Source organism: Semicossyphus pulcher, unplaced genomic scaffold (assembly GCF_022749685.1).
Source record: "Semicossyphus pulcher isolate SPU_LCO1_2020_fin unplaced genomic scaffold, fSemPul1.0.p SCAF_3, whole genome shotgun sequence".
NCBI lineage: Eukaryota > Metazoa > Chordata > Actinopteri > Labriformes > Labridae > Semicossyphus > Semicossyphus pulcher.
In genome coordinates, this window is record NW_027211704.1 from 7,686,628 (window position 1) to 7,710,897 (window position 24,270).

General features: G+C 41.6%; 1 protein-coding gene across 1 annotated transcript; it reads left to right on the forward strand.

Annotated features, from left to right (window-relative positions):
- Window positions 1–104: 104 nt before the first annotated feature.
- nisch (nischarin) lies at window positions 105–22,804 on the forward strand. Its single transcript, XM_069678697.1, has 28 exons — window positions 105–292; window positions 1,197–1,280; window positions 2,222–2,404; window positions 3,808–3,856; window positions 4,333–4,496; window positions 4,610–4,705; window positions 5,577–5,672; window positions 5,788–5,940; window positions 6,238–6,306; window positions 6,908–7,093; window positions 7,251–7,379; window positions 8,050–8,163; window positions 9,754–9,937; window positions 11,623–11,741; window positions 12,075–12,160; window positions 13,462–13,761; window positions 13,842–14,134; window positions 15,472–15,683; window positions 15,924–16,372; window positions 16,457–16,638; window positions 16,754–16,817; window positions 17,010–17,148; window positions 17,410–17,560; window positions 18,542–18,661; window positions 18,955–19,116; window positions 19,901–20,073; window positions 20,537–20,709; window positions 21,141–22,804. The coding sequence occupies exons 1-28, from the start codon at window positions 212–214 to the stop codon at window positions 21,466–21,468; spliced, it is 4,539 nt and encodes a 1,512-aa protein (XP_069534798.1). The 5' UTR covers window positions 105–211; the 3' UTR covers window positions 21,469–22,804.
- The last annotated feature ends 1,466 nt before the right edge of the window (window positions 22,805–24,270 follow it).

The following is a 24,270-nucleotide window of genomic DNA, read 5'->3' on the forward strand; positions in this document are numbered from 1 at the left end:
CAACCGCCATAAAATACCACAAAGAAGAAGAAGAAAAAGACGAAGAAGAAGAAGAAGAAGCGGTCAGCTGCTCTGCCTTGCAGTACCACAACAAACATGGCGTCAGGAGGCGGCTAACGGAAAAGAAGCTGTGGAAATCCTCTAAAAGCCCTTTTAATTAAAGTTTTTTTTACTTCAATAAAATATCAAAGATTCTTGCCTCAATCTCAGCATGGAGTCTGCACCGTTCCCAGAGGAGGTTTCGGAGAGGAAAGTTTGTGTTGTCGGGTCGGAGCTTGTGGAAAACTACACTGTAAGCTAATTAACGTCCGCCGGGGTTCCTTTAGCCAAGCTAGCGCCAGTTAGCGTAGCTTGTAGCTACCCTAGCTCCAGTTCTGACAGTGACAGTGAGATAATGTTGAAGAAATGGCTACGACAGTGAATACATAACGTGTTAAGTTTTTATACTTATTTTTGTCAGTCGTTACGTCTTCATACTCATGACTGAACTATAAAAAAAAAATCATAACTGACAAGCTAGCTGCCGTGCTCACTAAGCTGTCACATATAGTTTCAATGTTTGCAGTGTTTTCTCTAAGGGTTACACATGTAACAGCCTATTTTGTTTGTCTTTCTCTGTCAGGGATTTTTAACATCTTATTTTTCTATTGTATGTATTTCTTTACGTTGTATATCATCCCTATATTGTGTAAGGCCATGGTTCTCAACTGGTGGGTCGGGACCCAAAAGTGGGTCGCAGATGTGTGCTTAAAAAAAAGAAACAACCAATGCTGCACTTTCATTTTGAAGGACATGGGTATCCTATGATGTGCGTGCAGTACTAGTGTAGTTTATTCATACTCCACGTATCCACTGATTTGGTAATCCCAGCTACAGTTACATTTACAGTCTTGAAACTTGATGAGCCCTACAGTAGTTGCATTTATTTTGCACATCCACATATTATGGTAATCACTAGCAGAACGAGCTGTCATTAAAACAGTTCAAATGTCACAAGACCTAAATTAACCTGATTACAGCTCAATCGGTTATGTTATAGGCTGAGTTGGAAACTAATGTGTCCTTTTAAAAGATGTTCTTTAATGTTTCTTGATCTTTCTCTATTTAATTATTAAAACATTGATTCAGTTCAGGAACCACAGTAGGCTTTATTTCATGCAGGTTTTAATCATTGAGTGTCCTGCTGTTTATTTCAGGTCTATATCATCGATGTGACGGATGGAGAGCACAAGTGGACTGTGAAGCACCGCTACAGTGACTTCCACGACCTCCATGAAAAGGTAAAAGACCAAGTGATGGCTGTTTAACCCCATCAGTATAAATCTGCTTTAAAATCCCCATAGCTTTTCTTAAATCTTTATTTTGTTGTCGGTTGAGATAAACTAACAACATTAGAAAGTAAACAAGAATCAGTATTTCTTTATGGTTTTTATACTGCACAGTGCTAGGCCTTATTAATCACCTCCAAAACCCGTAAGCGACCATATTAAAACATTAAGTACTGGAGATGCATATCATAGAACTTTACGGCTTATAACTTTGTTTGTCTGTCCTCCATTTGCTGCAAGTATGAAGAGGTGCTAACTTTCATGTTACCAGTGTATTCTTTGATCAAAAAAACAATGTTTTTACTGACATTGTTCTCTTTCTTGCATTTGCTGTAAAGCAGCAAAGAAATTGACTTCGATTTAGTTAATTGCCTGCGTGACATTGTGTGTAAGAAAAGACTCCACATTATCTTGTGTAATTATGCCTAAAATTAAACAATCAGAATAATAATTTATACTTCAAATTTATACCTCATTTATCAGAAAATGAAATACAATCAATATATTATTCTCCTCACCCATTATTAGACAAAATGCATTTCATCAGTACGCACCACATCTATTTTCTGAGTGCATTATTGCACAAGTTTCTCCAAACGACCTTGATTATTGTTTATCAGGCTGTGTCTGATTAACAATTTGCAATGTTGTGCAACCATGTTAAGTAAGTGTGATTGGTATTAAATGTGCTGAAAATACAATATGGCCCTTTAAAAAACCCTTTCTGACTTTAAACTTGCAATCAAACACAAAGCAGGAGCCTCAGACAAACTTTGAATAGTTAACACCTCTAAGGAACAGAAATAAATGGCTAAGAAAATGGTCGTAACATCCGTCGTGTTTTGTGTGTGGCTAATAAATAAAATATTTCATCCTTGTGTGTTTTTCTTCAGCTGGCGGCAGAGAAGAAGGTGGACAGACGGCTGCTTCCTCCAAAGAAGATGATTGGGAAGAACTCAAAGAGTCTGGTGGAGCGGCGGCAGAAGGAGTTGGAGCTCTACCTGCAGACGCTGCTGCAGCAGTTCCCACAGGCCACGCCCACTCCGCTCTCCGGCTTCCTGCACTTTCACCTCTATGTGAGTACACCTGAGGCTACTAATACCCTCCAAGCTCTGTACATGTAGAGTAACCTGTTCAGATGTGTCAGCCTTCTAGTACTACACCTGATAGTACTCCAAATAAACAAAGAAATATTACTTGCTCTAGTGTATTTTCAGATACTTAAACCAGCAGGTACACTACACAGCAAAAAGAACATTGCAGCTCTATGCAACAGTTTAACACATGATTCCATACAATTGGCATTAATCTGCCGGTATAACAGCTCTCTGGGAAGCATGTCCATCAGACTTTGGAACCTGGCTGCAGGGAAACAAGAGGGACAGTGAGCGCTAATACTGATAACAGGTGATAAGGCCTGGCTGACAGTGATCTTGTTCATCCCGCAGGTACAGGACGAGGTTGAGGGCATGGCTCTATGAAGGCCAGTCAACTTCCTCCTCAGCAAACTGTAAATAAAGTTTATTTCTGGAAGTGGCTTTGTGCAAGCGGTCATATTGAAACAGGAAACGACCTCCTCCCCAAGAGTTGCCACAGCGCTCTGATAAATCTCCAGTGAATTGTTGTGGTTGTTCCATGAAGCTGGAGGGCTTTATGAAGCAAAAATAGATCCATTCGCTGCATGTTGGTTCTTCAGTGTGAGGATTTACTGCAGTTTACAGTAAACTTATTTGTTTTTAAGCACTGATTATTTTCCAGGCTGAGGAGCCCTGCTTCTGACTGGTGTTAGCAATTGTTTTTTATTGTCATAACTAATTGGTAGTTTTAATTATTAGGGCTTGTGTACAACAACGATTATCTCGCATAAGGAGAAGAGATGCGAAGCACCAGATTTAGCTGATGGATGTTTTCCATCTGCAGTCACTGGGTTGGCTAACACAAACACTGACTGAACTGATGTAATTCATGCAAATACAAGTTAAGGCTTTGTTTTCACAGTGATTGTGATCATATGATGAGGTCTCTAAAACAACAGACCAGTGTTGTCTGGGTCCAAAGCACCCTGCAGAAAAGTTAGCTGATAGAATAACCTTCTCATGTTATTTGAGATGATGAGAAGTCACAGTTGACTTAAATAATTACAGAGAACAATTGTATTTTTGTTTATTATTCAGCTACATTTATGCTGAAGTAGCATAGAACTGCTGTTTGATGTGACTGTGATGGAAGCATGATCATCAAATGTTGCGTAATTATCTAAGCTTACATGCTATTATCCAGCTAAAATACAATAGTGCTAAGACTATAATACCAAGAAAGCTTGTTAATCTTGGAAAAAAAAAACTTCACAAAACAACATCAGACACCTGCACAACGTTGAATTGACCATCTGTTGGCTGAGCAGTGGAGAAATAAGATGAGTCTAGCAGCCAGGCGTTAGTTGATTTGAAGTGATCATTTTCCTCTTTTTCTCTTTCAGGAGATCAACGGCATCACGGCAGCACTGGCTGAGGAGTTATTCCATAAAGGTTAGCTTCCTCTCTGTCCTTTTTCCTTTCATATAATGCTCCTAAAACTGTGTTAATAATTATTGATTCCTTCAGTGGATAGTGTCTTTCCACTCAGAAACCCTCAGAGGCTGTATATTTGCTAGGAATATAAGCCTTGTTTTTCTTATCTGCTTCTGTTTTTAAGTTATGTCATTATGAACATGAATAAAATAAAATAAAATAAAAGGGCTTTTAGCATTTCATAGAAAAATACAACATAGAACCACTAAGGCATATTTCCACTTAAAGTTAAACTGTATTAAAGTTCCATCTCGTCCTCTACGCCTACAGTTTGTTTCTACAACCAAATACAACTTGACCACTGTTTTAGGCCGTGCTAAAATCTGATTTGCAGTGTAAAAACACCTGTGAACATCAAACTCACTAGCCTACAAATTAGTAAATGGGAAATCTTGCACATTGAGCAATAACAGGCTGCTGTGTGTTTGTTGTAGGTGAGCAGCTGCTCCAGGCTGGCGAGGTGTTTTCTCTCCATCCGCTGCAGCTCTACTCCGTCTCCCAGCAGCTTCGCCTGGCCAAACCCACCTGCTGTAACGGAGACGCAAAGACCGACCTGGGTCACATCCTGGACTTCACCTGCAGGCTGCGATACCTCAAGGTCACACACTGCTTATTTGAACTTAAATCACCACTTCAGTGTTGATACCTGACTTAAATATCAAGAGGGGAAACGGTGAATGTTCTCACTGGTTTTGTCTCTTTGTTGGTCAGGTGTCTGGTACCAGAGGTCCAGTAGGAACCAGTAACATCCAGGAGAGCAGTCTCCCCTTCGACCTGTCTGTTTTCAAATCACTGCTGCAGATCGAGGTAACCGTCTGTCACTCTTTGAAACACTATGTCCTTTTCCCATGTAGAATTTCTGCCTGATACGTATCACACACAAATGATAATGGGACAGTGAACACCAGGTAAGCCCACATTTAACCTGTTTATACTGGATGTAAGAGCCACTGCAGATCATGTCTATATTAGGTTTATGTTGTAATTACATGTTTTGTTCTAATAAGAAGTTTACGCAACAGTTGTTTATTTTGATTATTGTAACACAGGTGGACAGGTGGTTGTTATAGGTTTTAAGTGCTTGAGTTAAGTTATAGTTTTGCAAATGAGGACGTTCTGTGAAGTCCCTTTCCAGTCTCTTATAGATGCTAAAGTTACAGACAGACAGAGAGCAGAGCAGAGAGACAGCCATGTTTTCATCTAGTCCCGACCTGTGGACTGTTGGCTGAGCTCCAGCCCAGCGATGGACGTCCAGCAATGTCCCAAACTGCAGAATAAGAAGAAGAATAGAATCACAGATGAAGGGCAGATCGTCTGCAGATACAGACACCAGCTCACACTTCTCCTGGATTAGTGATGATTAAGAGGGAATATTTTAATATGTAAAATCCTGCTCATTCAGCCATACAACAGTCTGTCAAATGAGCTGGAAAATTACGTGATTTTTGTTCATAGGACTTTTATTTTTGTTGCTGTGGTAACGAAACAGGTTTCAAGTATCTTTTTGTACTGGTGTTGTATCAAAGTTTGAAATTCTGGTGTCATGACAACCCTACAAGTGGCTTTAAAAAGTTTAGGACAATGTTCTTATAAGATGTAGAGAAGTCTGCAAAAGTTTTGACTTCAGAACTTCACTTGTTAAAACCTCTGTGGTAACTTCTCCTCTTTCTGTCCTCAGATCAGCGAGTGCAGCTCTCAGCAGATTCGAGGTCTGTCGTCTCTGAGGTCGAGTCTGGCAACTTTGAGTATACATCGCTCCACAGAAACTATGATGGTACAGATTAGATGAAATACTGCTCTGTAGTATGTATATTGATTCAGTGTCTTTTATGTTGTGTACTGATTTGTACACTTGATAAGTGTGCTGTGTTTCCTCTTTCTTCCTCTAGTCGATCCTGGTCCCAGAGGCGAGCGAGTTCTCACAGTGGGAGGCGGAAGGGGCGGAGTCTGGCTGTCCTGTCACAGCTGTCATCCCCGTGTGGAGAAACCTGACCACGCTGGACATGAGTCACAACTGCATCAACACCATTGACGGCTCAGTGGTGAGACGCTCGGACCAAACCTGAACTTCAGTCAAGTGCTAGTTTTTGCTCCCCTGATTACACTGGGATAAAAACCATGACTGACTCTGGTTCATCTCTATGACCATTTCTCACAATGTCTCAGCTGTTGTTTTATGATATTATTTATTGATAGATATTTTTATGTAAGCTTTTAGCAGCAACATGACAAGAAAAAAGAATCGCCTTTCCACCTTTTGTTGACAAACTCAAGAGTATTTTAGTAAAGAAAGTTTAGTTTCACTTACTTTGTTCTGACACTGAGTTTCTCTTCTGTAGAAACTGATTCCAAAGGTGGAGTTTCTGGATCTGAGCTACAACCAGCTGACCACAGTGGAAAACCTGCAGGTATGTGAGAATGTGATGAAGAATACATCAGCTCTGTCAGGACAGTCATCCTTCATGTAAGCATCAGTATCATTTCAGAGGTTGAAGCACATTACTTGAAAGAAAAAGAAAATGTTTGTCATGTCTGTTTTAAATACTTGGCTTAAATGATTTAGACATTTTCAGAACTATACTATAATATATAATCTACTATAATGCTTCTGTGGACACCCACAATGTGCTGCTGCAGTGTAGTTCAAACTGAGCCTAGTTTAAACGCAGTTAAGGACTTTAACTTGAATGGTGCAACCTGTTTTTACTAATTAAAGTGAGTCAGTCCCTCCCGAGCAGATAGTAGTTATCCCTTTTTGACTGTTGTTGTATTAGAAGGAACAAAGAGATTAGAGAGATTGAGTTCTGAAGAGTTGGAGATTAAAGATTATTTTGATATTTTAAGCAATTTACCTTTGCTATTAAAAGTTGCACCAAAACAAACAACATTAAAAGATTAAACTTACATTCAGCTGCTGCAACATGTAACCAGGTCCTGGAAGGTGCTGTTAGACCTCTCTACAGATGTATCATTAACGATGGTAATGAAGTAACTCTCTTGTTGTTGCAGCACCTGTACAATCTGGTCCACGTGGATCTGTCCTATAACAGCCTGCGGGTCCTTGAAGCTGCTCACACCCGTCTGGGAAACATCAAAACCCTCAACCTGGCCGGAAACCAGCTGGACCAACTGACCGGCCTCACCAAGCTTTATTCTCTGGTCAACCTGGACCTCAGCCACAACCAGCTGGCTCAGGTAATCACACTAGGGGCACCATGATGGTCAAACTGATGATGCATACAGAACTATTTATACGAGTGCAAGAGATGTATTTCCAGCATAGTTTCAGCTTCAACAAAAGGAAAACCCTGAATTTATCAAAGGAGTCGTTGTAAGTTGTTTTTGTTTCCAGCTGGAGGAGATCAGGAACATCGGCTCTCTTCCCTGTCTGGAGAAACTGAACCTGTCCAGTAACCCCATGTGCATCATCCCAGACTACAGAACCAAAGTCCTGGCTCAGTTTGGAGACCGTGCATCAGAGGTACACCAACAAAACAGCCACACTGTTGTTAATATTACTGCTGTTATAATAGGATACACCCCATTTCACCGATATATCACTCATGGTGACTTCGACTCGAGTGGTGAACATTACGAGTGGCGAGTACTTCTAGCACGAGCACAACATACCTCGAGGGGAAACGCTACCACCACAAGTATGATTAAGATTAAAATGATGGGGGATTTCTAAGTGTCAGACATATAGGGAGATATCATGCTTGCAATGAGATTCATTCAGAATTCTTTTCATTCCAGACTGAAGAGTGTGTGACAATTTAAATGTTGGGGGATTTCTTTATTTGTTTCAATGAACATCGGTGCAATGAGGCCTCCTTGTAATAGACACCGCAGTCGTGTTTCCCCCGCAGGCGTGTCACATCGCAGTGCTTGCGACTCATAATTGTGGGGTACATCGAGGTAAGGGGGCACTCGACGTGATTGGCTGCACCGGTTATAATACTAGGTACACAACCAACAGCACTTTAAGTCCCTCTTTGTTGTTGCATTGTTACTAATGCATTTGCTTACGTTGCTAATGCTGGTTTAATTGCCACTAATACTGATAAGGCTACCACAAAAAAAGAAACTGCTTTTACTTGTGCACTTTCAGTCCATCAATATCTTTTTATCCTTTGTGGCTGGGTCTTCAGGTTTGCCTGGACTGTAAAGTGACGACAGAGAAGGAGCTGGACACAGTGGAAGTGTTAAAAGCCATTCAGAAAGCCAAAGAAGTAAAAGAGAGGAAGAGCAGCGGAGACAAGAAGGTACGCTCACACTGAGTCATACAGCCGGAGGCAGAATCGGACCTGCTGAGACCAGTTCATGTGTTATAAAACTGATTTCTGTCAGTTTAAATTTAAAGATAATTAGTATTCTGTAATGTAAAGTAAAGTGCTTAAATAAGTATTTTATTTGCTTGGTTATACCAGTTGTGAGACAGCAGAGATTACACTTTATACCTTTTATACTTCAAATAAGAGGAGGACTTTACCCGGCGTATCACTGATTTGACTCCTTAGACTTTGACCTTTGAACTCTAATAAGTAGTATAAAATCTTGAACTCATTGATCATTGTTGATTGTTACATTTTTGTTCTCTCTCTCTCCAAATAGAATAACCTAGAACCCTGCTGTAGAGGTGTTATAATTCTAACCTGATTATAGATATGAAGTTAAATTACTAACATGTTCCTGAGGCCTGAGGATTGATCAGCTGTTTTTAAACACTCTCTGAGTCACTACAGCAGCCTGTTATGTCACTACATGAGTAATAAGCTGATGTAGTGTTTTGTTGGTGCCACAACCTGCAGATCAGCAGCTTCAGCTGGACAATGAGCTTTGAGGTTTTCTACATTAACAGCAGCGTTTGATGTATTACAAAAACATCGTATTAATTGGAGGAGTGTGGACATAAAACATCCATAATCAAGTTTGTGAGGTTACATTCTTACTTGGAGGCTTTTTTTTAACTGCACAGATGTGAAATAAACTGTGAAGTTTGTGAGCTAATTCTGCGTGTTAGAATATAGCCTGCAAGTTGAGGCTGTTGTATGTTCTGTAAATGTGTAGAACATAGTTTGTGGGCCTTTCCCCCCCCCATCTTTTGGTAAGAGAACATCTGAAAATATTTTAAGGTATCCAGAATGACCAAGATTAATTTCAGTTTGGACGTATAGCCTTCAGAAAAAGTGCTATTCCAACGAGGCAAACAGCAGAAGAAAAACAAAACTATGAATGGATTGCCGCTGCTGATAGCTCCATAAATTGTGCGTCATTTTCACCCGCTATCTGCTCCTATTCGATTCGCAAAGCAAATTGCAGTTATGATATTCAAGCGCTGTGCAGTTTGCTTTTTTTCAGGGTCATTCTGCTGATGGAAACTGGTGACCTCAATGTTGTCAAAGGTGCACAAAAGCACAATTTTGATTACAGCTTGTTCACAGATTTCTTTATATGAAATAAAGGGAAAAAAACTGTCAGGAGGCAAAGCGAGTTTATGAATATTGGACCTCAGACACTAGGCAATTCACAGTACTTTACAGGGACATAGTGATACAATGAAAACAAACATTAAGAAGACATTAGAAATGAATCTAAAAGGATCTAAAAACAAAAAGCTAATGTAAGCTCAAATAGTTGTTAAAGTAATGCTTAAACTTTAAGCACATGGCTTTAGCTCATCACTTTCACAGTTTGCTTATAAAACATTTACACACAGCCTCAAAAGGTCCAAACACTGAGTGTTGCTCTGCTGCTGACGGAGCTGCTGGCTGCAGGTTTGAGGATGTGATCTGCTCGATGATGTAGGTGACTGCCGCTCTCTGAAGGCTTCCTCCTCTCTGTCCTCTCGTCAGATCAGTGAGGAGACCAGGCTGTCTGCAGCTGCACCTCCTCACCTCTCCTCCTCTTCCTCCTCTCCTCCCTCCTCCTCCTCCTGCTGCTCTTCTGCTGTTGCTCCTCCTGCTGTTACCTCCTCTTCTTCCTCCTCCTCCACTTCCTCTTCCTGTCCGGCCCAGCAGGCTGCCTGCCCCAGCCAAGGTAATCATGTATGTATCAGGCTGTGCAGGGCGGAGGGAGGGAGAGGGAAATAGTGGTTGTTATTTCTGATTAAAGGCAACAATCTGCTCTTGTCTTAAATGCAAATCATATGATTCCCCAAAAAACGCTGAGTGTGCTCGCTGAGCTTACAACTAGTGATTGCTTTTGATCATAAATAAATCAAATATCGACCAATTGCGCATCAGCAGGCCGCGGCGTCTGTGGAGAGAAAAAGCAAGCGAAACGCATCCCGGCTCCCATCAGCGTTATCTGACGACCGTTTTGCTTCTTATTAATCTCTATAAACAGACATCTGCAGCAAGTTCAGCTAACAATCTGTTCTGGATCAAAAATTCAACTTTAGATAAATTCCCTTGACGCTGTGTCGCGAAAGCCGCTCAGTATTTCGATTTCCTGACTTCCTTGAATGCATCAGAAATGGTGGATCCGACCTCTGTTCAACAAACTTCTCATTTTAAAGTCGTTTTCTTCTCCTCTTGAGGACAGACCTGACAAAGCTTCATTTTGACTTGTTGCTAATCTGCATCATGTTGTTGTTATATCAGCAAACTTAAGAGCCATTGTTACGTTCCCCAATGATGGGGTTTTAATTTATTTCCCCTCACCATCCTTGGTTGGTTAGGGGATGAGGGGAGTAACAATAAATTAAAACCCAGGAAAAAGAAGGGATCAACAAGGTTTAGGCAAACTTAAAGGAATTTATTAATAAAGTAAAGCGAAAAGGAAACACAAAGCGAGCTTCTTTCAAAAGAAACAAGAGAAGTTTTTCTAAGTCAAAAGACTATTAAACCGAAGATTACAATTAACAATAAACAAACACTAAGGCCTCGAATAAACACCTTTCTTCCACTGAAGGAGTACCACAAGCATGAAGACGTCTGTCACACACACAGCTGACATATCTGGAGGGGAGAATTTCACTTCACTTTTGATTTGAACACGTGGCTGCTCTAAACAATGCAGTGTGCGAGAAAGGAAGTCTTGGCCGAAAGTCGTTTATCGCTAAACGCTGGCTAAACTGAAAAGCCTGACATGTTCACCATCGCTCCCAGAGGCCTTATATCGTCTTCAGGTGATAGCCGAAGAGTTCCGAGATTGTACGGTTGGGAATGATGTCTTGGCTCATTAAATTTTTCAAACTGTTAAAAAATCATAGGTGTTTATGTAAGAGCAGTTACACAGAGGCTTAGTGATGCAAAATGCTAAATGAGCATGATGGGAATAACTCTCTGATAACTAATTCAGTAACTCAAACCGACTAATGTTTTGCTGGAGACTGTGTCTCACCCTGCTAAAGCTCACTAACATTTTTCTGTGACAACTAATATCTGCTCTGGATCAATACAGGCTGAAGAATGTGTGAATGTGCGAAGCTTTACAGAAATAACTAAATGCATGTTTTTATGTGCCATTGACTCACTATTTTTGAAAACACATTTCTCTCAAAGTAGGCATGAATATGTTTTAACCAACACTTTGAGCAGCCATGGTTGTTTTTACATGGTTATCATTATTATACCTTTTTTATGTAGGGATGCAACTAATCATTTTGCTCATCATTTCTAGAATTATAAAGTCTATAAAAAAAGAAGCTGGAGACATTAAATCATTGTAACACACTCTGATCACAAAGTGTCACTGATCTGTTTGGTTTCCTGTTTCAGAAGTGACAAGCAGAGAAGAAGCCCCAGTTCCCCCCAGTGTCCTCCCTCCTGTGGACGCTGCACCTCCCCCTGAAAGCTTTAACACAAATACACACCTCCTGTCTGTTGACCCCACGCAGGTCAGACACACACACCTTAAACACCAGGGAGGGGAGGGGTATGGTACCTTAAAAAACCAATGAGATGAGTGAGAGAGAGTGACGGTTTGATTGGATGGGAGATGAAGAAGCAGTTACCGTAAGGTTTCAGATGCAGCCCAAAATAATTAACCAGCTACTAGTTTAAAACACTCTCCTTCCTTTTGTTCTCTTTGCCATTTCTGGGACTTAATTGTTAACATAGGTGTGTCAGTCCCACACTTTAGTCCAGATTGAAATAGCTTGAGAAATATTGGACTAATTTATAATTGAATTTGTTTGTTCTAACATTGTCTGTCTTGTGTTTATCTACAGGTACAACAACCTGCTGTCAGTCTGTCTGAACACACACACTGTGGAGCTCCTACAAGTATCGATAATTCTACTACTATAACTGTCTGGTCAGTATTAAAAAAAGTGCTGCTTGTATGTTAACATAAATTATACAACAGTTAATTCTGACCAAGTAATCTGATTGGACAAAAGGGCATTCCATGAGTGCAGATATAGAGAACAACATCACTGGGGCTTTTCACTCTGTTTATCACTCCGCCTCAGCCACGTGTTCTGAATACTGTTAATTAACATCACAGCAGAGCGTGTATGTCTACATTAACCAATCTCTGAATCACTCAGCAGACTCTTATTTCACTGGTTGATGATAAATTGAAACAACCAGATAAATGTACGTGATAAAAAACTGCTGATCTGCAATAACCTGTAGACAGAGTGCAGGAGAATGTTTGGGTTGCTTAGCAACAACAGTCCAGTTTCAGTTAAGTTGTGGAACTAGTTGAGTGGGTGGAGCAAAAATGAATCTGTTGTTGATTAATAGTCTTTACTACTATTTGCCGCTTTTATAACTGTTGTATAAAAGCAATGTCACACTCGAGGTCGTGACTTTGTACTGACTATCATCGTTTGCTATGATTATCTGCGTCACTCGGCCTGCGACTGAATCAGAGCCGTGATAATATTAACATCATAACATCACGACCTCGAGTGTGATATTGCTTGATTATTAATTCAAAATAAATATCCTCTCACTTTTACTTTTAACTTACTTTAAACAGCTGTTAATCCATCATCAGTGAAAGGCTACTATTTTTAGCCACTGGAAGGCTTTTAATGTGAAACATCTGTGCAGGAATTGTTGAGTTTCTATGTGTGGATGATCGCTAAACCTAACTGCAACCCTAACCCTAAGGAAAAGTCAGGGTGTCTGAAAATTGTGAGTTAACTAAAGCATTTTTGTAAAAAGACGGTTTCTTACTCCCACAGCTAAAAGTTGTATTACTTTATGCTAAAAAAAAAAACAGATCACACTGCTTCAAGCTGGTCCTGGTCCAAAGAACAGAAACGCAAACAGTTGTGTATCTACTGCTTCTGCAAAGACTAGTACTGCTGCAGCTACTCTTACTTTTTCAAAGGCATCAAAACCTGTTATAACAAGTGCACGATTACTGCAGCACCACCCCTGACAAAGGCCTCACCCCTGCTAAAAGAGGCTGCATGAAGTCAAAATGGAGTCAGTTATTATTCATTAGGTATCCAGCAGGATATGCAAAATCATGAAGAGTCAACACGGCTTTTATTGTGTTAAAACCAATTATTTAATGCTCTGTTTTTCCTGTGATCTAAAATCTACACCTGTAAAGCAAAACATGATTAAATTATATTTGTCCCTCTCTCTCTTCTCCAGTTGTGTCTGCTCCTCTTCCTCCTCCAGACCGGTTGAAACCACTTGCTTCACCTGCAGCTCAGCCTGTTGTCCTCTACTTCCTGCTTACCTGCTCTCCCTCTCCTCCTCCAACAAAGACTTCACTGCCCTGCTCTCCCATCGCCTCAGCTCCACCCTGAAGGAGCAGAAGACAAAGAACAAGGAGGAGGAGGAGGAGGAAGAGGAAGAGACGGAGGAGGAGGAAAGGGAGGAGGAAGAGAAGAGGTCTGAATCCAGAGAGGTTCAGCCCCATGTTGAGGGTACTGAGGTGGAAATTCTCAGGTAATTTAACAAACTTTGATTTAGTCTCCAATGGTTTTAAAAGTAAATCAATTAATTCCCCCTTTTGCTCGTTATTCCAGTCCAGGCTCCAGGGATGGATACTTTGAGATGGGTCTGGATGACTCTGTCGAGGAGTCGGTCTGCTCCTCCTCCACATCGCCTGGTGTTCCTCCTGCAGAGGAGCCCAGTAGCCATCAGGAGGAGCTGTGTGAAGACGATGAGGAGGATTTGAAGGTCAGCAGGGTTCTGTGGTGCTACTGTCTTCAGGTGAAGGAGGAGGTGGAGCAGAAGAAGGCGTGTCTGGTGCTGACGGACCAACTGTTGGGCCTGTTGTACCTATCAGATGAGTTCAGTTGGACCAGTCAGGACCCAGGTAAGCACACGACCAGCCTCAGATGGTGATGGCTGAGTTGTTTTTGCAATCCAGCTTCAGTTCAGTTAATTGAATTGAGCTCATGTGAATCCTTCCCAACTCATCCTGATAATTTTGTAAACACATCCTCACATCTCAAGCTTGTAGTTATTCCAGTTACCAGTCCCTCCAGGAATTCACAGGCTCTTTCTGTGATTGTTGCGGCCTTAAATGCCTGATTACGCGGCAGATTTTTTTAAAAGTTGGTCAATTTCTGTTTCGAGATGTCAAAAGTAAAAGTGTCAAAATTGAATAAAACTGAAGGAAATTACCCTGGAACACTAATTTTGCACTGCGAATGCCAATTTTATTAAATATTTTGTATATTTATCTTTATTTAATTTCATGCTTTCCACCATGGGGCTTTGCTTACAATCTCTTACCAACAAACATAATAATAATACCATGATGTATAAGATATATAAGTATATGATAGTGTATACTATCTTAGGATGAAGTCAGGCAACATGAAACCTTAATACATTTACATACGCAAAACATGAGACACAAAATACGAGGCATGTACATTCATATCACATTCATTCATCTTAGACGTAAAACAAATACCCATCATCCCAATCCCTTACCGTCTGCAAACACAGCACACACACACTCTGCAAATGCCTATTTTAATGCTATCCAAATGTGCAAAGAAGAATCTACACATTATTTATCACATGTAAGCTGTTCTAGTTGTTATCTCATGTTCTACGCTCGTATTAAACCACTGATAAGAGATGGCAATTACTATCTCACTGTACAAACACTCTTTGAGATCAACACTGGCTCACATTTGTAACAGAGCCTCTGATTGGTAGAAAGTTAAAGTTAAGTGAACGGCTAACAGTTTTCAACCTGGATAAATGATCACAAGAAGACATTGAATATTGGATTCATTTTATTCAGTGTATAGAGTCTCATTAAAGACAGTTTGAGGCCGGATCAGGAAGAGATATAAAAAGAGAGACAATCACTCCGGAGCCTCGTTAGAATGGGTCAGCTGTCTGCTAAACAGCCAAAAAAAAAGGAAGTCTCTTGCATGCAGCGTTGACGCCCACGGGGAAAATAGGTTGATTGAACAAGTTTGTGCAAAAGTTGCCAAAAAATTGCCAAAATGGCAAGGTTGCAAAAAAGTTACATGAATTTGCTGAATTGCAACTTCCTGGAGGGACTGATGAACTAATTGTGTGTCATGATACAGGCCTTTTTCCCTGGAAAGAAAATTACATGATATGTTTTTAACCAGTTTTTTTGCTATGTGCTGTTGTATTAAGAATGATCTGTTCTCTTGTTTTCAGACCAGCTGCAGGGTCCACCTGTGGAGGATGTGATGTCCAGCCTGCAGATGAACTTCCTGCTACCATACTCCCAGCTGCTGCTCTCCTCCCAAGCCGATGTCCCTGACTCCTGCCTCGCCTTTGGTTGCCAAGCCGATGCAACCCGATGGTACATCTTCTCCGAGGCCGAGGAGCTCCGGCAAACCAGGACCGAGCTGACGGGACTGATCCAGGTCTGACCTTTTCAACCTCATATGAGTTCAGTTCAGTTCAGCAGTACAGGCAGCTTTTTAGGACAAAGTAAAAACACAACAGATCCATTTTATTAAACAGGTTGCTCGACACAGTTCTGTCTTTAATATGGTCACCTGTATAAAAGTGTGTGAATATTTAGATGCATAAACACCTGAGGACACAGGTATTGTTATTGCGTAAGAACCAGGACATTAAAAACCTTCTCGCCTGTTTTCCAGGCTCCAGGGTCTCATGCTGACCTGGAGCCCCCGAACACTCCTCAGCTCCTCCCCCGCTCGCTAATCAACTCCTGGGAGCTGGAGGAGAGTCAGGGAGCCAAAGGAGGCTATCCTGCCCACCTCCTATCCGCCTCTTCTCCTTCCTCTGATGCCCCAGACCCCCACCATCTCCTGTCAGAAAGCCTATCGCAGAAAGAGGAGTCCAGCCTCCCCTCTCTCCTCTTTCTCACCCACCGACACCTCTGGGTGCTTAAGATGGACTTTAGAGAAATGGCAGAGAGAGAGCAGAAGAGCGCTGACCTTCATCCCTCCTCCACGTCCTCCTCTTCCTGGTGCAGGCTGGTCCGTGTGCCCCTCGGCTCTGTGGTGCTTCACCCCATGGAGGGAGCTTCTCAGGTCGGGGACAGAACGAGCAACACCACCTGCCAGGACCCAAAACACCAGCACAGGTAGTAGATGCTTTCTTTATCGTTTGCTCTATTTTTTAGTTTCTTTTCTCTATAGTATTTCAATCATCTGTGTTTTATGCCCAGGAGTCACACCGTGGAGCTGCTGCTTGGCAGTCAGAGGCTGCTGCTGCTCTTCCCTTTGGCCCAGGACAGGAGCTCCTTCCTTGGGGAGTTAAGCCAGCGGAGAGGCTCTCTGGAGGGGCTGAAGATGGTCGCCCTGCCCCGTCCCTGCACACCGTGTCCACACCAGGGACAACACACACAAGGTGACGACCAACTACCTGCTCATGCACTTCAAAAATCCCTTAGTTGAATTTAGTTTGTCTCTTGCTGGTTTCTTCTTCCAGATTGTGTGACAGCTGCTTGTTGTTGTGTTCTCAGGTGGTTGCAGATCCAGAGACCAGTGCTGCTGTACCAGCACCAGAAAATCCCACAGCACCGGCAGGTAGCCGTCTGTTTAATCCAGCTTAATCTTGTACCTGCATTAAAGCTACATGCCAATACCGCGCTTATACTTCTGACCTTTAATGGCTCAAAGTCGGTCATCTTTTTCTCAGCTTGTCTGTAGTGATCATGAGAGATGACTGGTTACTGTGGTTATTTTTATTTTTTCCTCACTTCTTCTCTTCCTCCTCAGCTGGGACTCCTCCCGCCTCCAGGTGGAGGAGAACCAACCGTCCCCTCACCTCCTGCCGGGTCTCTCCCCAGGACTGAAGCTCCTGTCTGGGCTTGATGGACAGCAACTGCTGACTTACTTCCACAGATATATAGCGCTGGTAGGTTTTGTTTTAGATAATTTTTGGGGTCTTTTATGCCTTTATTTATAGATACATTGTTTACCAGAAGCTGAAGCAAGTTCTTCTTAGATGATATTTGATTTGTGATGAAGCCACTATGGTTCTTTATTTGTCTCCGTTCTCCCACATCATCCATCACTAGGCCGCGCTCATGTTCATAAAGACATTTTGCATTTCTTGTTCCTTCGTCTCTTAAAATTCCAAATGAACATTTTTACTTCGTTGTTTTACTTATTTCAGTCTGAAGCTGAGGAGGTGAGACAGGTCTTGTGGCTGTCTGTGGTTCTCTACAAGTCTCCAGAGTCGGAGCTTACCTGCTGTCTGCTGCTCTCCACTGACACAATCTACTTCCTCTTAGAAGACTCCGCCTCCACACTTGGACATCACTCAGGTATACAATAAAGAGTGGAAGAGAAAAACAATGCATTTTCATTGTAATCTACATAGAGAAAGTAACTTAACTGCTGTACTACTGCATCTAGGATGAATGTCTTTACTGCTACTCCTGCGGTTTGTGCTGTTATTGCAACTGCTCCTCCTGTTTTTACTTCCTCTATGTCTTCATACTGTTGTTTCTTGCCCTTTACAATTACAAGTATATCTGCTCCTAAATGTACACTGTATGTTATTTATCTGTTTCTAAAGTCAAGTCAAATTTCTTTAATGCAAGTTGTAATCTCTAAGATCTCAGTTTCATACTCTTTGGCAGCACCTGTGGTGAGAAACAGTAATTGTGTGAGCACACTTCCCAGATATCCAGACAGTGTTGCATGTGTGACGTCCACGATTGGCTCCGGTTGTAACTCTTGATTTTCCTGGCTGACGGTCGCTTTTCTTTTTAGACTGTTTGCTTCATCTAAGCGTCGAAATTGTTTCTTTTTCTTTGGATTTTGACTTATCTTTTCTTTGTTAGTTCAGCCATAGTAGATTACTGTTTACTCGCAACACTTGCAGAGACTGAAAGTTCATCCACTTAGCTCCGCCTACCCTCTCTGGCAGACCAACCACTGCTGGCTGATGGAAAAAACATCACTAACTGGGCGCCGCTTGTGATTTTTTCACCCAGTCTGTAATACTGCAAATGCAAAGGCTTTCATCAGTGGGCCATTGGCTCAGTCACCATTGTTACCTGATTCGGCGATAGATAGAGACTTAACAGACATTTATTTAAATGAAAATCCGTGCCATGCCTCAATTTAACTTGAAACATACCACTATGCTTACACTGAATCCTTGCTAACATGCTAGCTATATGTCATTACTGAAACCCCGCAGCAGTTTGGCTTTGTTTTGTGGTTTCAAATGTGCCTGCACTCATACAGTTTTATTAAATCTCTCTTCCTCTTTGATTGCCTCTCTTTATCTCCATCAGTGTTGGACACGATGGACTCTGGAGATCCGGACGTCTGTCTTTGCTGCTGTCTGTCCATCAGACTGTCAGAGCTGCTGTCTGTCAATGTGGGACTGTTTGACCAGTACTTCAGAGTCGTAGGTCAGTGGATGAACGCACACACCATGTGTCCTATCAGAATCAGAATCAGAAATACTTTAATCCCCGGGGGAAATTCGGGTTTGTTATTTAAAATACTTTGTTTGCAGGTGTCATAAAAATATGTTCGAAAGTGTCCTGAGAGAACTTTTAAAATGATTTGGTCCATACAAAACTGGATGGATTGATTGTAAATGACTGCTTGTTAGTGCTGATATTACTCTGTGTCACCCTCTTATTTATCCATGGATCCTCGCTCTCTCTCTCTCTCTCTCTCTCTGTCTTTGTGTTTGCAGGTCGTTCAGCCGATCACATCGTCTGCTGTCTCAGTAGGGACAGTTATGGGACGGGCGTCTTCCTTCAGGAGCTGATGTCAGCTCTCAGTCTGCAGCAGCAGCTTCCTCCTCCAGAGCCGTCAGATCAGGACTTCTACTCCCAATTCACCAACACAAACACAGGTGACCACGATCATGATCATTCAGTCTGACGTCAAAGCCCATCGAAACTACCATCAAATATCAACCTTCATCAACCTTGAGGCTTTTTTTCTTTCACATTTCATTGTTGTCCAAGCTGCCAATCAGCCACACACAGTCTCCACAAGCTCTCCTGTCAGGCTATTACAGGAGGTCAGAATGAATACCTCCAGCTTTGTATATCTCCGACTTCATGTCTTTGAGCTTCTGTAATGAAACTCTGACAGAGGTCAAATTATTGGCCTCCATTACTGAGGTTTAGAGGTTCATTTCCTCCGAAACACAGGCCGTTAAAAACTCCTAAAGGTCAAACTGGGCTTCTTTTAACACTTTGAAGGTCAATCAATAATGCATGCTTCCCTCTTTTAATGTGACAGTTTCACTCTTTTAACACAGTGACCAGAGAGAACAGAAAGTATGTACTTCTCAGAAAGTAAACAAGCCCACTTTTTTAAGAGTTATATCCAGGATTACTTGTATTTGAAAACTGGTAACTAAAGTTTGTTGAATTTGATAATGTATAGTTTATGAATCAGGTTTTTTTTTTGCTTTTGTTCATCCTGACAGTCGGCCTTTGGTTCAGATAAGAACTCCAGATTGTGAACAATAATATGTATGCACTTAATAAAATTAAATAACTGTTTTCATCCTTGCCCTAAGTAATTTTGTGCAAAATTTGAATATAAACTTGCCTTACTACAGTGACAAAGCCTAATATAATTCATTAGATATGTAGTGACTTATGTGATTATGTCTCCCCCTGCAGGTAAGATGCAGAACTACGAGCTGGTCCACAGCAGCAGGGTGAAGTTTATTTATCCCAGTGAGGAGGAGATGGGAGACCTGACCTTCATCGTGGCGGAGAGGAAGGCTTCGGCCAACGCAGCGTCCTCTTCCTCACGTTCTTTCAACGTCCTGCTGTATCTGCTCGTCTTCCAGGTAGGGAAGTCAGACGATTTGTAAACTGTGATTTCAGGGGGGACTTAACGTGCTGAAACTACAAAGCTTTATAGCTCTTTTTCATCTTGATATTTTTACTTTCTGGCGTGTAATTTTATACGTTTCTTTTTCTTTTTCACTGTTTCTTTTTTGACTGTAGCTTGTGAAGAGAGAAACATTTAGCAGCTAAGGAGGCAGATTTATTTATTTATTTTAAGACCAAAGAAGGGCCAAAAGAAGAGTGAATGTTGGACTTTAACGCTAACCTTGCTTTGTATCTGCTGAATGTAAAGCAAGTGTTCATAATCAATGTTCACAGCCATCCCCTGCTACCTCTTTAGTAGAAACATCAACAATCAGTTATTGCAGATTTGAATATCCCAGTCTTTGTATTTGCTTCTGTTTGGATTTGTTATTTAAAACTTAGTTATAATAATAATTATAATTAATTATTTTCCTCCAGGTCCAGGTCACCAGCAGCCTGCCTAATCAAGGCTCCTCTCTGGCAGGTCACTCTCCCTCATCTCCTGTCCTCCAGCCCAGGACTCTGATCCTGACCAGCACTGATGTCTTCCTATTGGACGAGGACTACGTCAGCTATCCTCTGCCCGACTTCGCCAAAGAACCTCCCTCCAGGTGAACACACAGGAAGCCCTGCCTGTAACATTAACCTCTTTATCCAGGGGGTCACTTAAGAGCAGAGTTATCAACAGTAATGTCCTGCAGGGTCAGGATGCAGGGCTGATTAGCATTAAACAATGAAATCAGTCAAACATGTCCTCTCCCCTGATTGCAGCAGAGTTGTAATTTTGCAACATGTAAAAAAAAAACCAGTTTCCTCGTGTTTGTGTTTGTCTGCTGTAGAAAAGAGGAAGAAGAGGAGACACACATGTAGACAGTTCAGTCAGAGGGAACACGATGCACTCAGGAAGTAAACAATCGAGATCAGTATTCATTGAAGAATAATTGAACATCCAGTCAATCACTGCAGGACGACCAGGAGCAAGAAATGAAAGATATTAAACTTAGTAACTTAATCAATAACTCACAGACATGTCCTCCTGCAGGGAGCGGTACCAGCTGCGTGAAGCTCGGAGGATCCGGGACCTGGACCGGGTCCTGCTGGGTTACCAGACTTACCCTCAGGCTCTGACCCTGGTGTTCGATGACCTGCCCGGCCCGGACCTGCTCTGCCACCTCACCATGGACCACTTCACCGCTGGAGGGGATGAGGCCCCGTCCAGAGGGGGAGGAGCCAGCGGAGGCGCAGAGGGCGAGGTCCAGTGGTGCGTGTTTGTCCCGGGAGCGGACAGCAGAGAGAGGCTGATCTCGCTCCTCGCTCGGCAATGGGAGGCGCTGTGCAGTCGGGAGCTTCCTGTGGAGCTCACTGGTTGATCAGTGGTCATGGATGACGGACAGACGGATGACTGCTCAGCACCTGATTGGTCATAGGGAGCTGAATGACAGGTGGAGTCAGCAAATGAATTCTGGGCCTGATTAACCATTTTAAAGGCCTCAATATGCTTCAAACTAAGTGTTGTCTGAAGGCATAAAAGTTCCTAGCTGCCCTGAATAGTCACAGAGAGGACAAGGCGTGATGAATCGATGAAATGGAGATAATGAAGCACACTTTCAGTCTCTCCTTGAGGGCATTCGTGATGTTGGACTTCCATAGAAAAAGATTTACGATTAGTTATGTTAAGAGGGAAAAACAGAGAGCTTGAGATAGAAGTTGAAATTTGTTGTCCAACCAAAACAAAAGTGTTTCTACTTATTCTGTTTGTCCACAACTTAAAGTACCCTGAAAGCCTGCTGTAAAATGAAGACAGCTTTGCACACCTACACAAAGTACAGTTGTTTCAATATCCATATGGCGTCCGTAAAAACAGCCGTTAATGCAGGATCAAATATTGTTGATTAAACCAGTCTATGCACCAACCTGTTAACTTTAATAACCTAAAAAAAGATCTACTTGATTTGTGAGCAAAGAAACTCCAAATACGAAGCCAACAAAGTTGCGCTGTGCAGCAACATTGGATGTATTATTTTTGTCACTGGCACTGACTGTTTAAGAGCGACAAGAAGAGCTGATTTCAGGAAATGTTTTGACACGATGTATTGGAAATGTTTTAACCAGGAAAAACCTGAAAGTAAAAGATTAATGTGTTAAGTATGCAAGGCTTGTTTGGCGCTACTGATGCTTTACAGGGTAGTGTGCAGCTCCTAAAAATAATACTAGTTTTTATATTTTACTGCTATCAGATCACACTTGTATCTGCTAATACGCAGTGTTAGGCGTGGAAATCGGCATCAGAAAGGAAAAATATGGCACTGGAAAATTTTAGTGACTGAAACAATGTGTGAGGAGTGAAGATAAGTGGGCGTGATTGTTGGTTTTGGAGGATTGCAAAATATTCGGATGCAGCCCTCCTATTCAGCTTTTGGAAAGTTTGGATGGAGATCAACAAACCCTCAGTTTGAAGCATACTGAGGCCTTAAGTCTTGGAAATTTGAAGGGATATGGTTCTTCCTACACACAGTTTGGTGTCCGCCACATATAAAACTGAGGGTTAAAAGGACTTAACGGACACCAGACTGGTTTTACAGACAGCAGGAGGAGCCTGTGACCTCACATGGAGCCAAAACAGTGGGAGTTTCTGACACAACCTCGAGTGTCTCCACAGCGAAGATTCATTTGATGGAAGACATGATATACAGACAGACAGACAGACAGACAGACAGACAGACACAGGTGTGTTGCACAGCAGGGGGCACTGCAGACAGTCCACAGGAGTTCTACTACATTTGAATCAATATTACCTTCAAGAAACAGCTAGTCATTTCTGTTTAATCCTCTTGTCCTCTGTCCTCTCCAGCGTCAGACTGAAAGAGATTTTTCATCTGTGTGTCCAGTTCAAAGAGAGGTCCTGGATATGTTAACCTAGCTTAGCACAAAGACTAGAAGTCAGGGGAAACTGCTAGCCTAGCTTCATAAAGAGAGAGAAAAAGATCCACTTTCATTAACTCCAAAGCTGTTTGATTTACACGTTGTTATTTATGTAAAGTTGCTCTTAAAACCAAAAATCACTTTTATATATTTACATTTTAACATTTGTGCAGTCTGACTCTGGCTGAGGTGACAAGAGGATGATCCAAAATGTCGACCTGTTGTTTTAAATAGCACACACATACACAAATGGCTGCTCGGCACAATCTGCTCTCTGAACATTTTATTCCTTGCACATTGTAGTTGATGAGGCAGTATTATTGAACTGTATATTGTTATAAATATGATATTAATATAATTTGTTGCTTTGGGACGGACGGATGTTTTCTATCATGACGCAGACTTTGTACTAAACATGAAGATCCTGTTTATGTTTCCGAAATGTCATATTTAGTATTATCATTAAGTATTATTTTTTATATTTTCTTTGGGCTTTATTTTATTATATGTTATGTTTTTCGTACAATAATATCGACAAATGGGAAGCCAGCTGATGTTGGACCCCCCCACACTTCACCAGTGTTGTTTACATTACATGTTGTCTTGTTAAAGGGGAATGCCACTTAATTAAAGTGAAAATGAAAGATATAAATGTAACTATATTTCCTCTTTGTCAGAATAATCTATTCCTCTGAAAATCAGCAGGATTAAACCACAGTCTGCATACTTTTCAGCTGATGCAGCAATTAAACCACAAAGCCAGCCTGACCGTTGGACCACTGACTCAATGTCTTCGTGGAAGAGAAAAGAATAACGCTTTTTGTCAGGGTCACTGCAGAGGTCTGTTTTAACTGGAATTTTGACTTTTATTGTCTCCTACAGCATATACAAACTCTCATTACTCTCATTATTAGTATCATTACAGAGAACGGCCTTTTTTCGCCTTGCTTTGTCTTTTTTGAGGACTGGAAAAACAGCAGACCGAACCACATCAGGTTGCAGTATTGCACCGTGTTTCACCTTCAGACAACCCAGCTAAATAGAACCCTGGAAGTCAAGATTTATTTATCCCAAGGACGGCAATTAATTTATAACTTACCACAAGCTCAAAAAACAACATCTGCAAATACACAAACAACGTCCAAAATGTTACATGTCAAGCACCAAAACAGTAGACCAGACAGACAGACAGAGGTCGGTGAAGGACAGCAAGACTCAAGATTCAAGATGTCTATAGTCACTCGGGATAT

Excerpts from the sequence above, each read along its gene's own strand:
- nisch (XM_069678697.1), top strand. The coding sequence starts at position 212 with ATGGAGTCTGCACCGTTCCCAGAGGAGGTTTCGGAGAGGAAAGTTTGT. Across the intron at positions 293-1,196 it reads AGCTTGTGGAAAACTACACT|GTCTATATCATCGATGTGAC; the intron begins GTAAGCTAATTA and ends TGTTTATTTCAG. Across the intron at positions 16,639-16,753 it reads CCAGGGACAACACACACAAG|GTGGTTGCAGATCCAGAGAC; the intron begins GTGACGACCAAC and ends TTGTGTTCTCAG.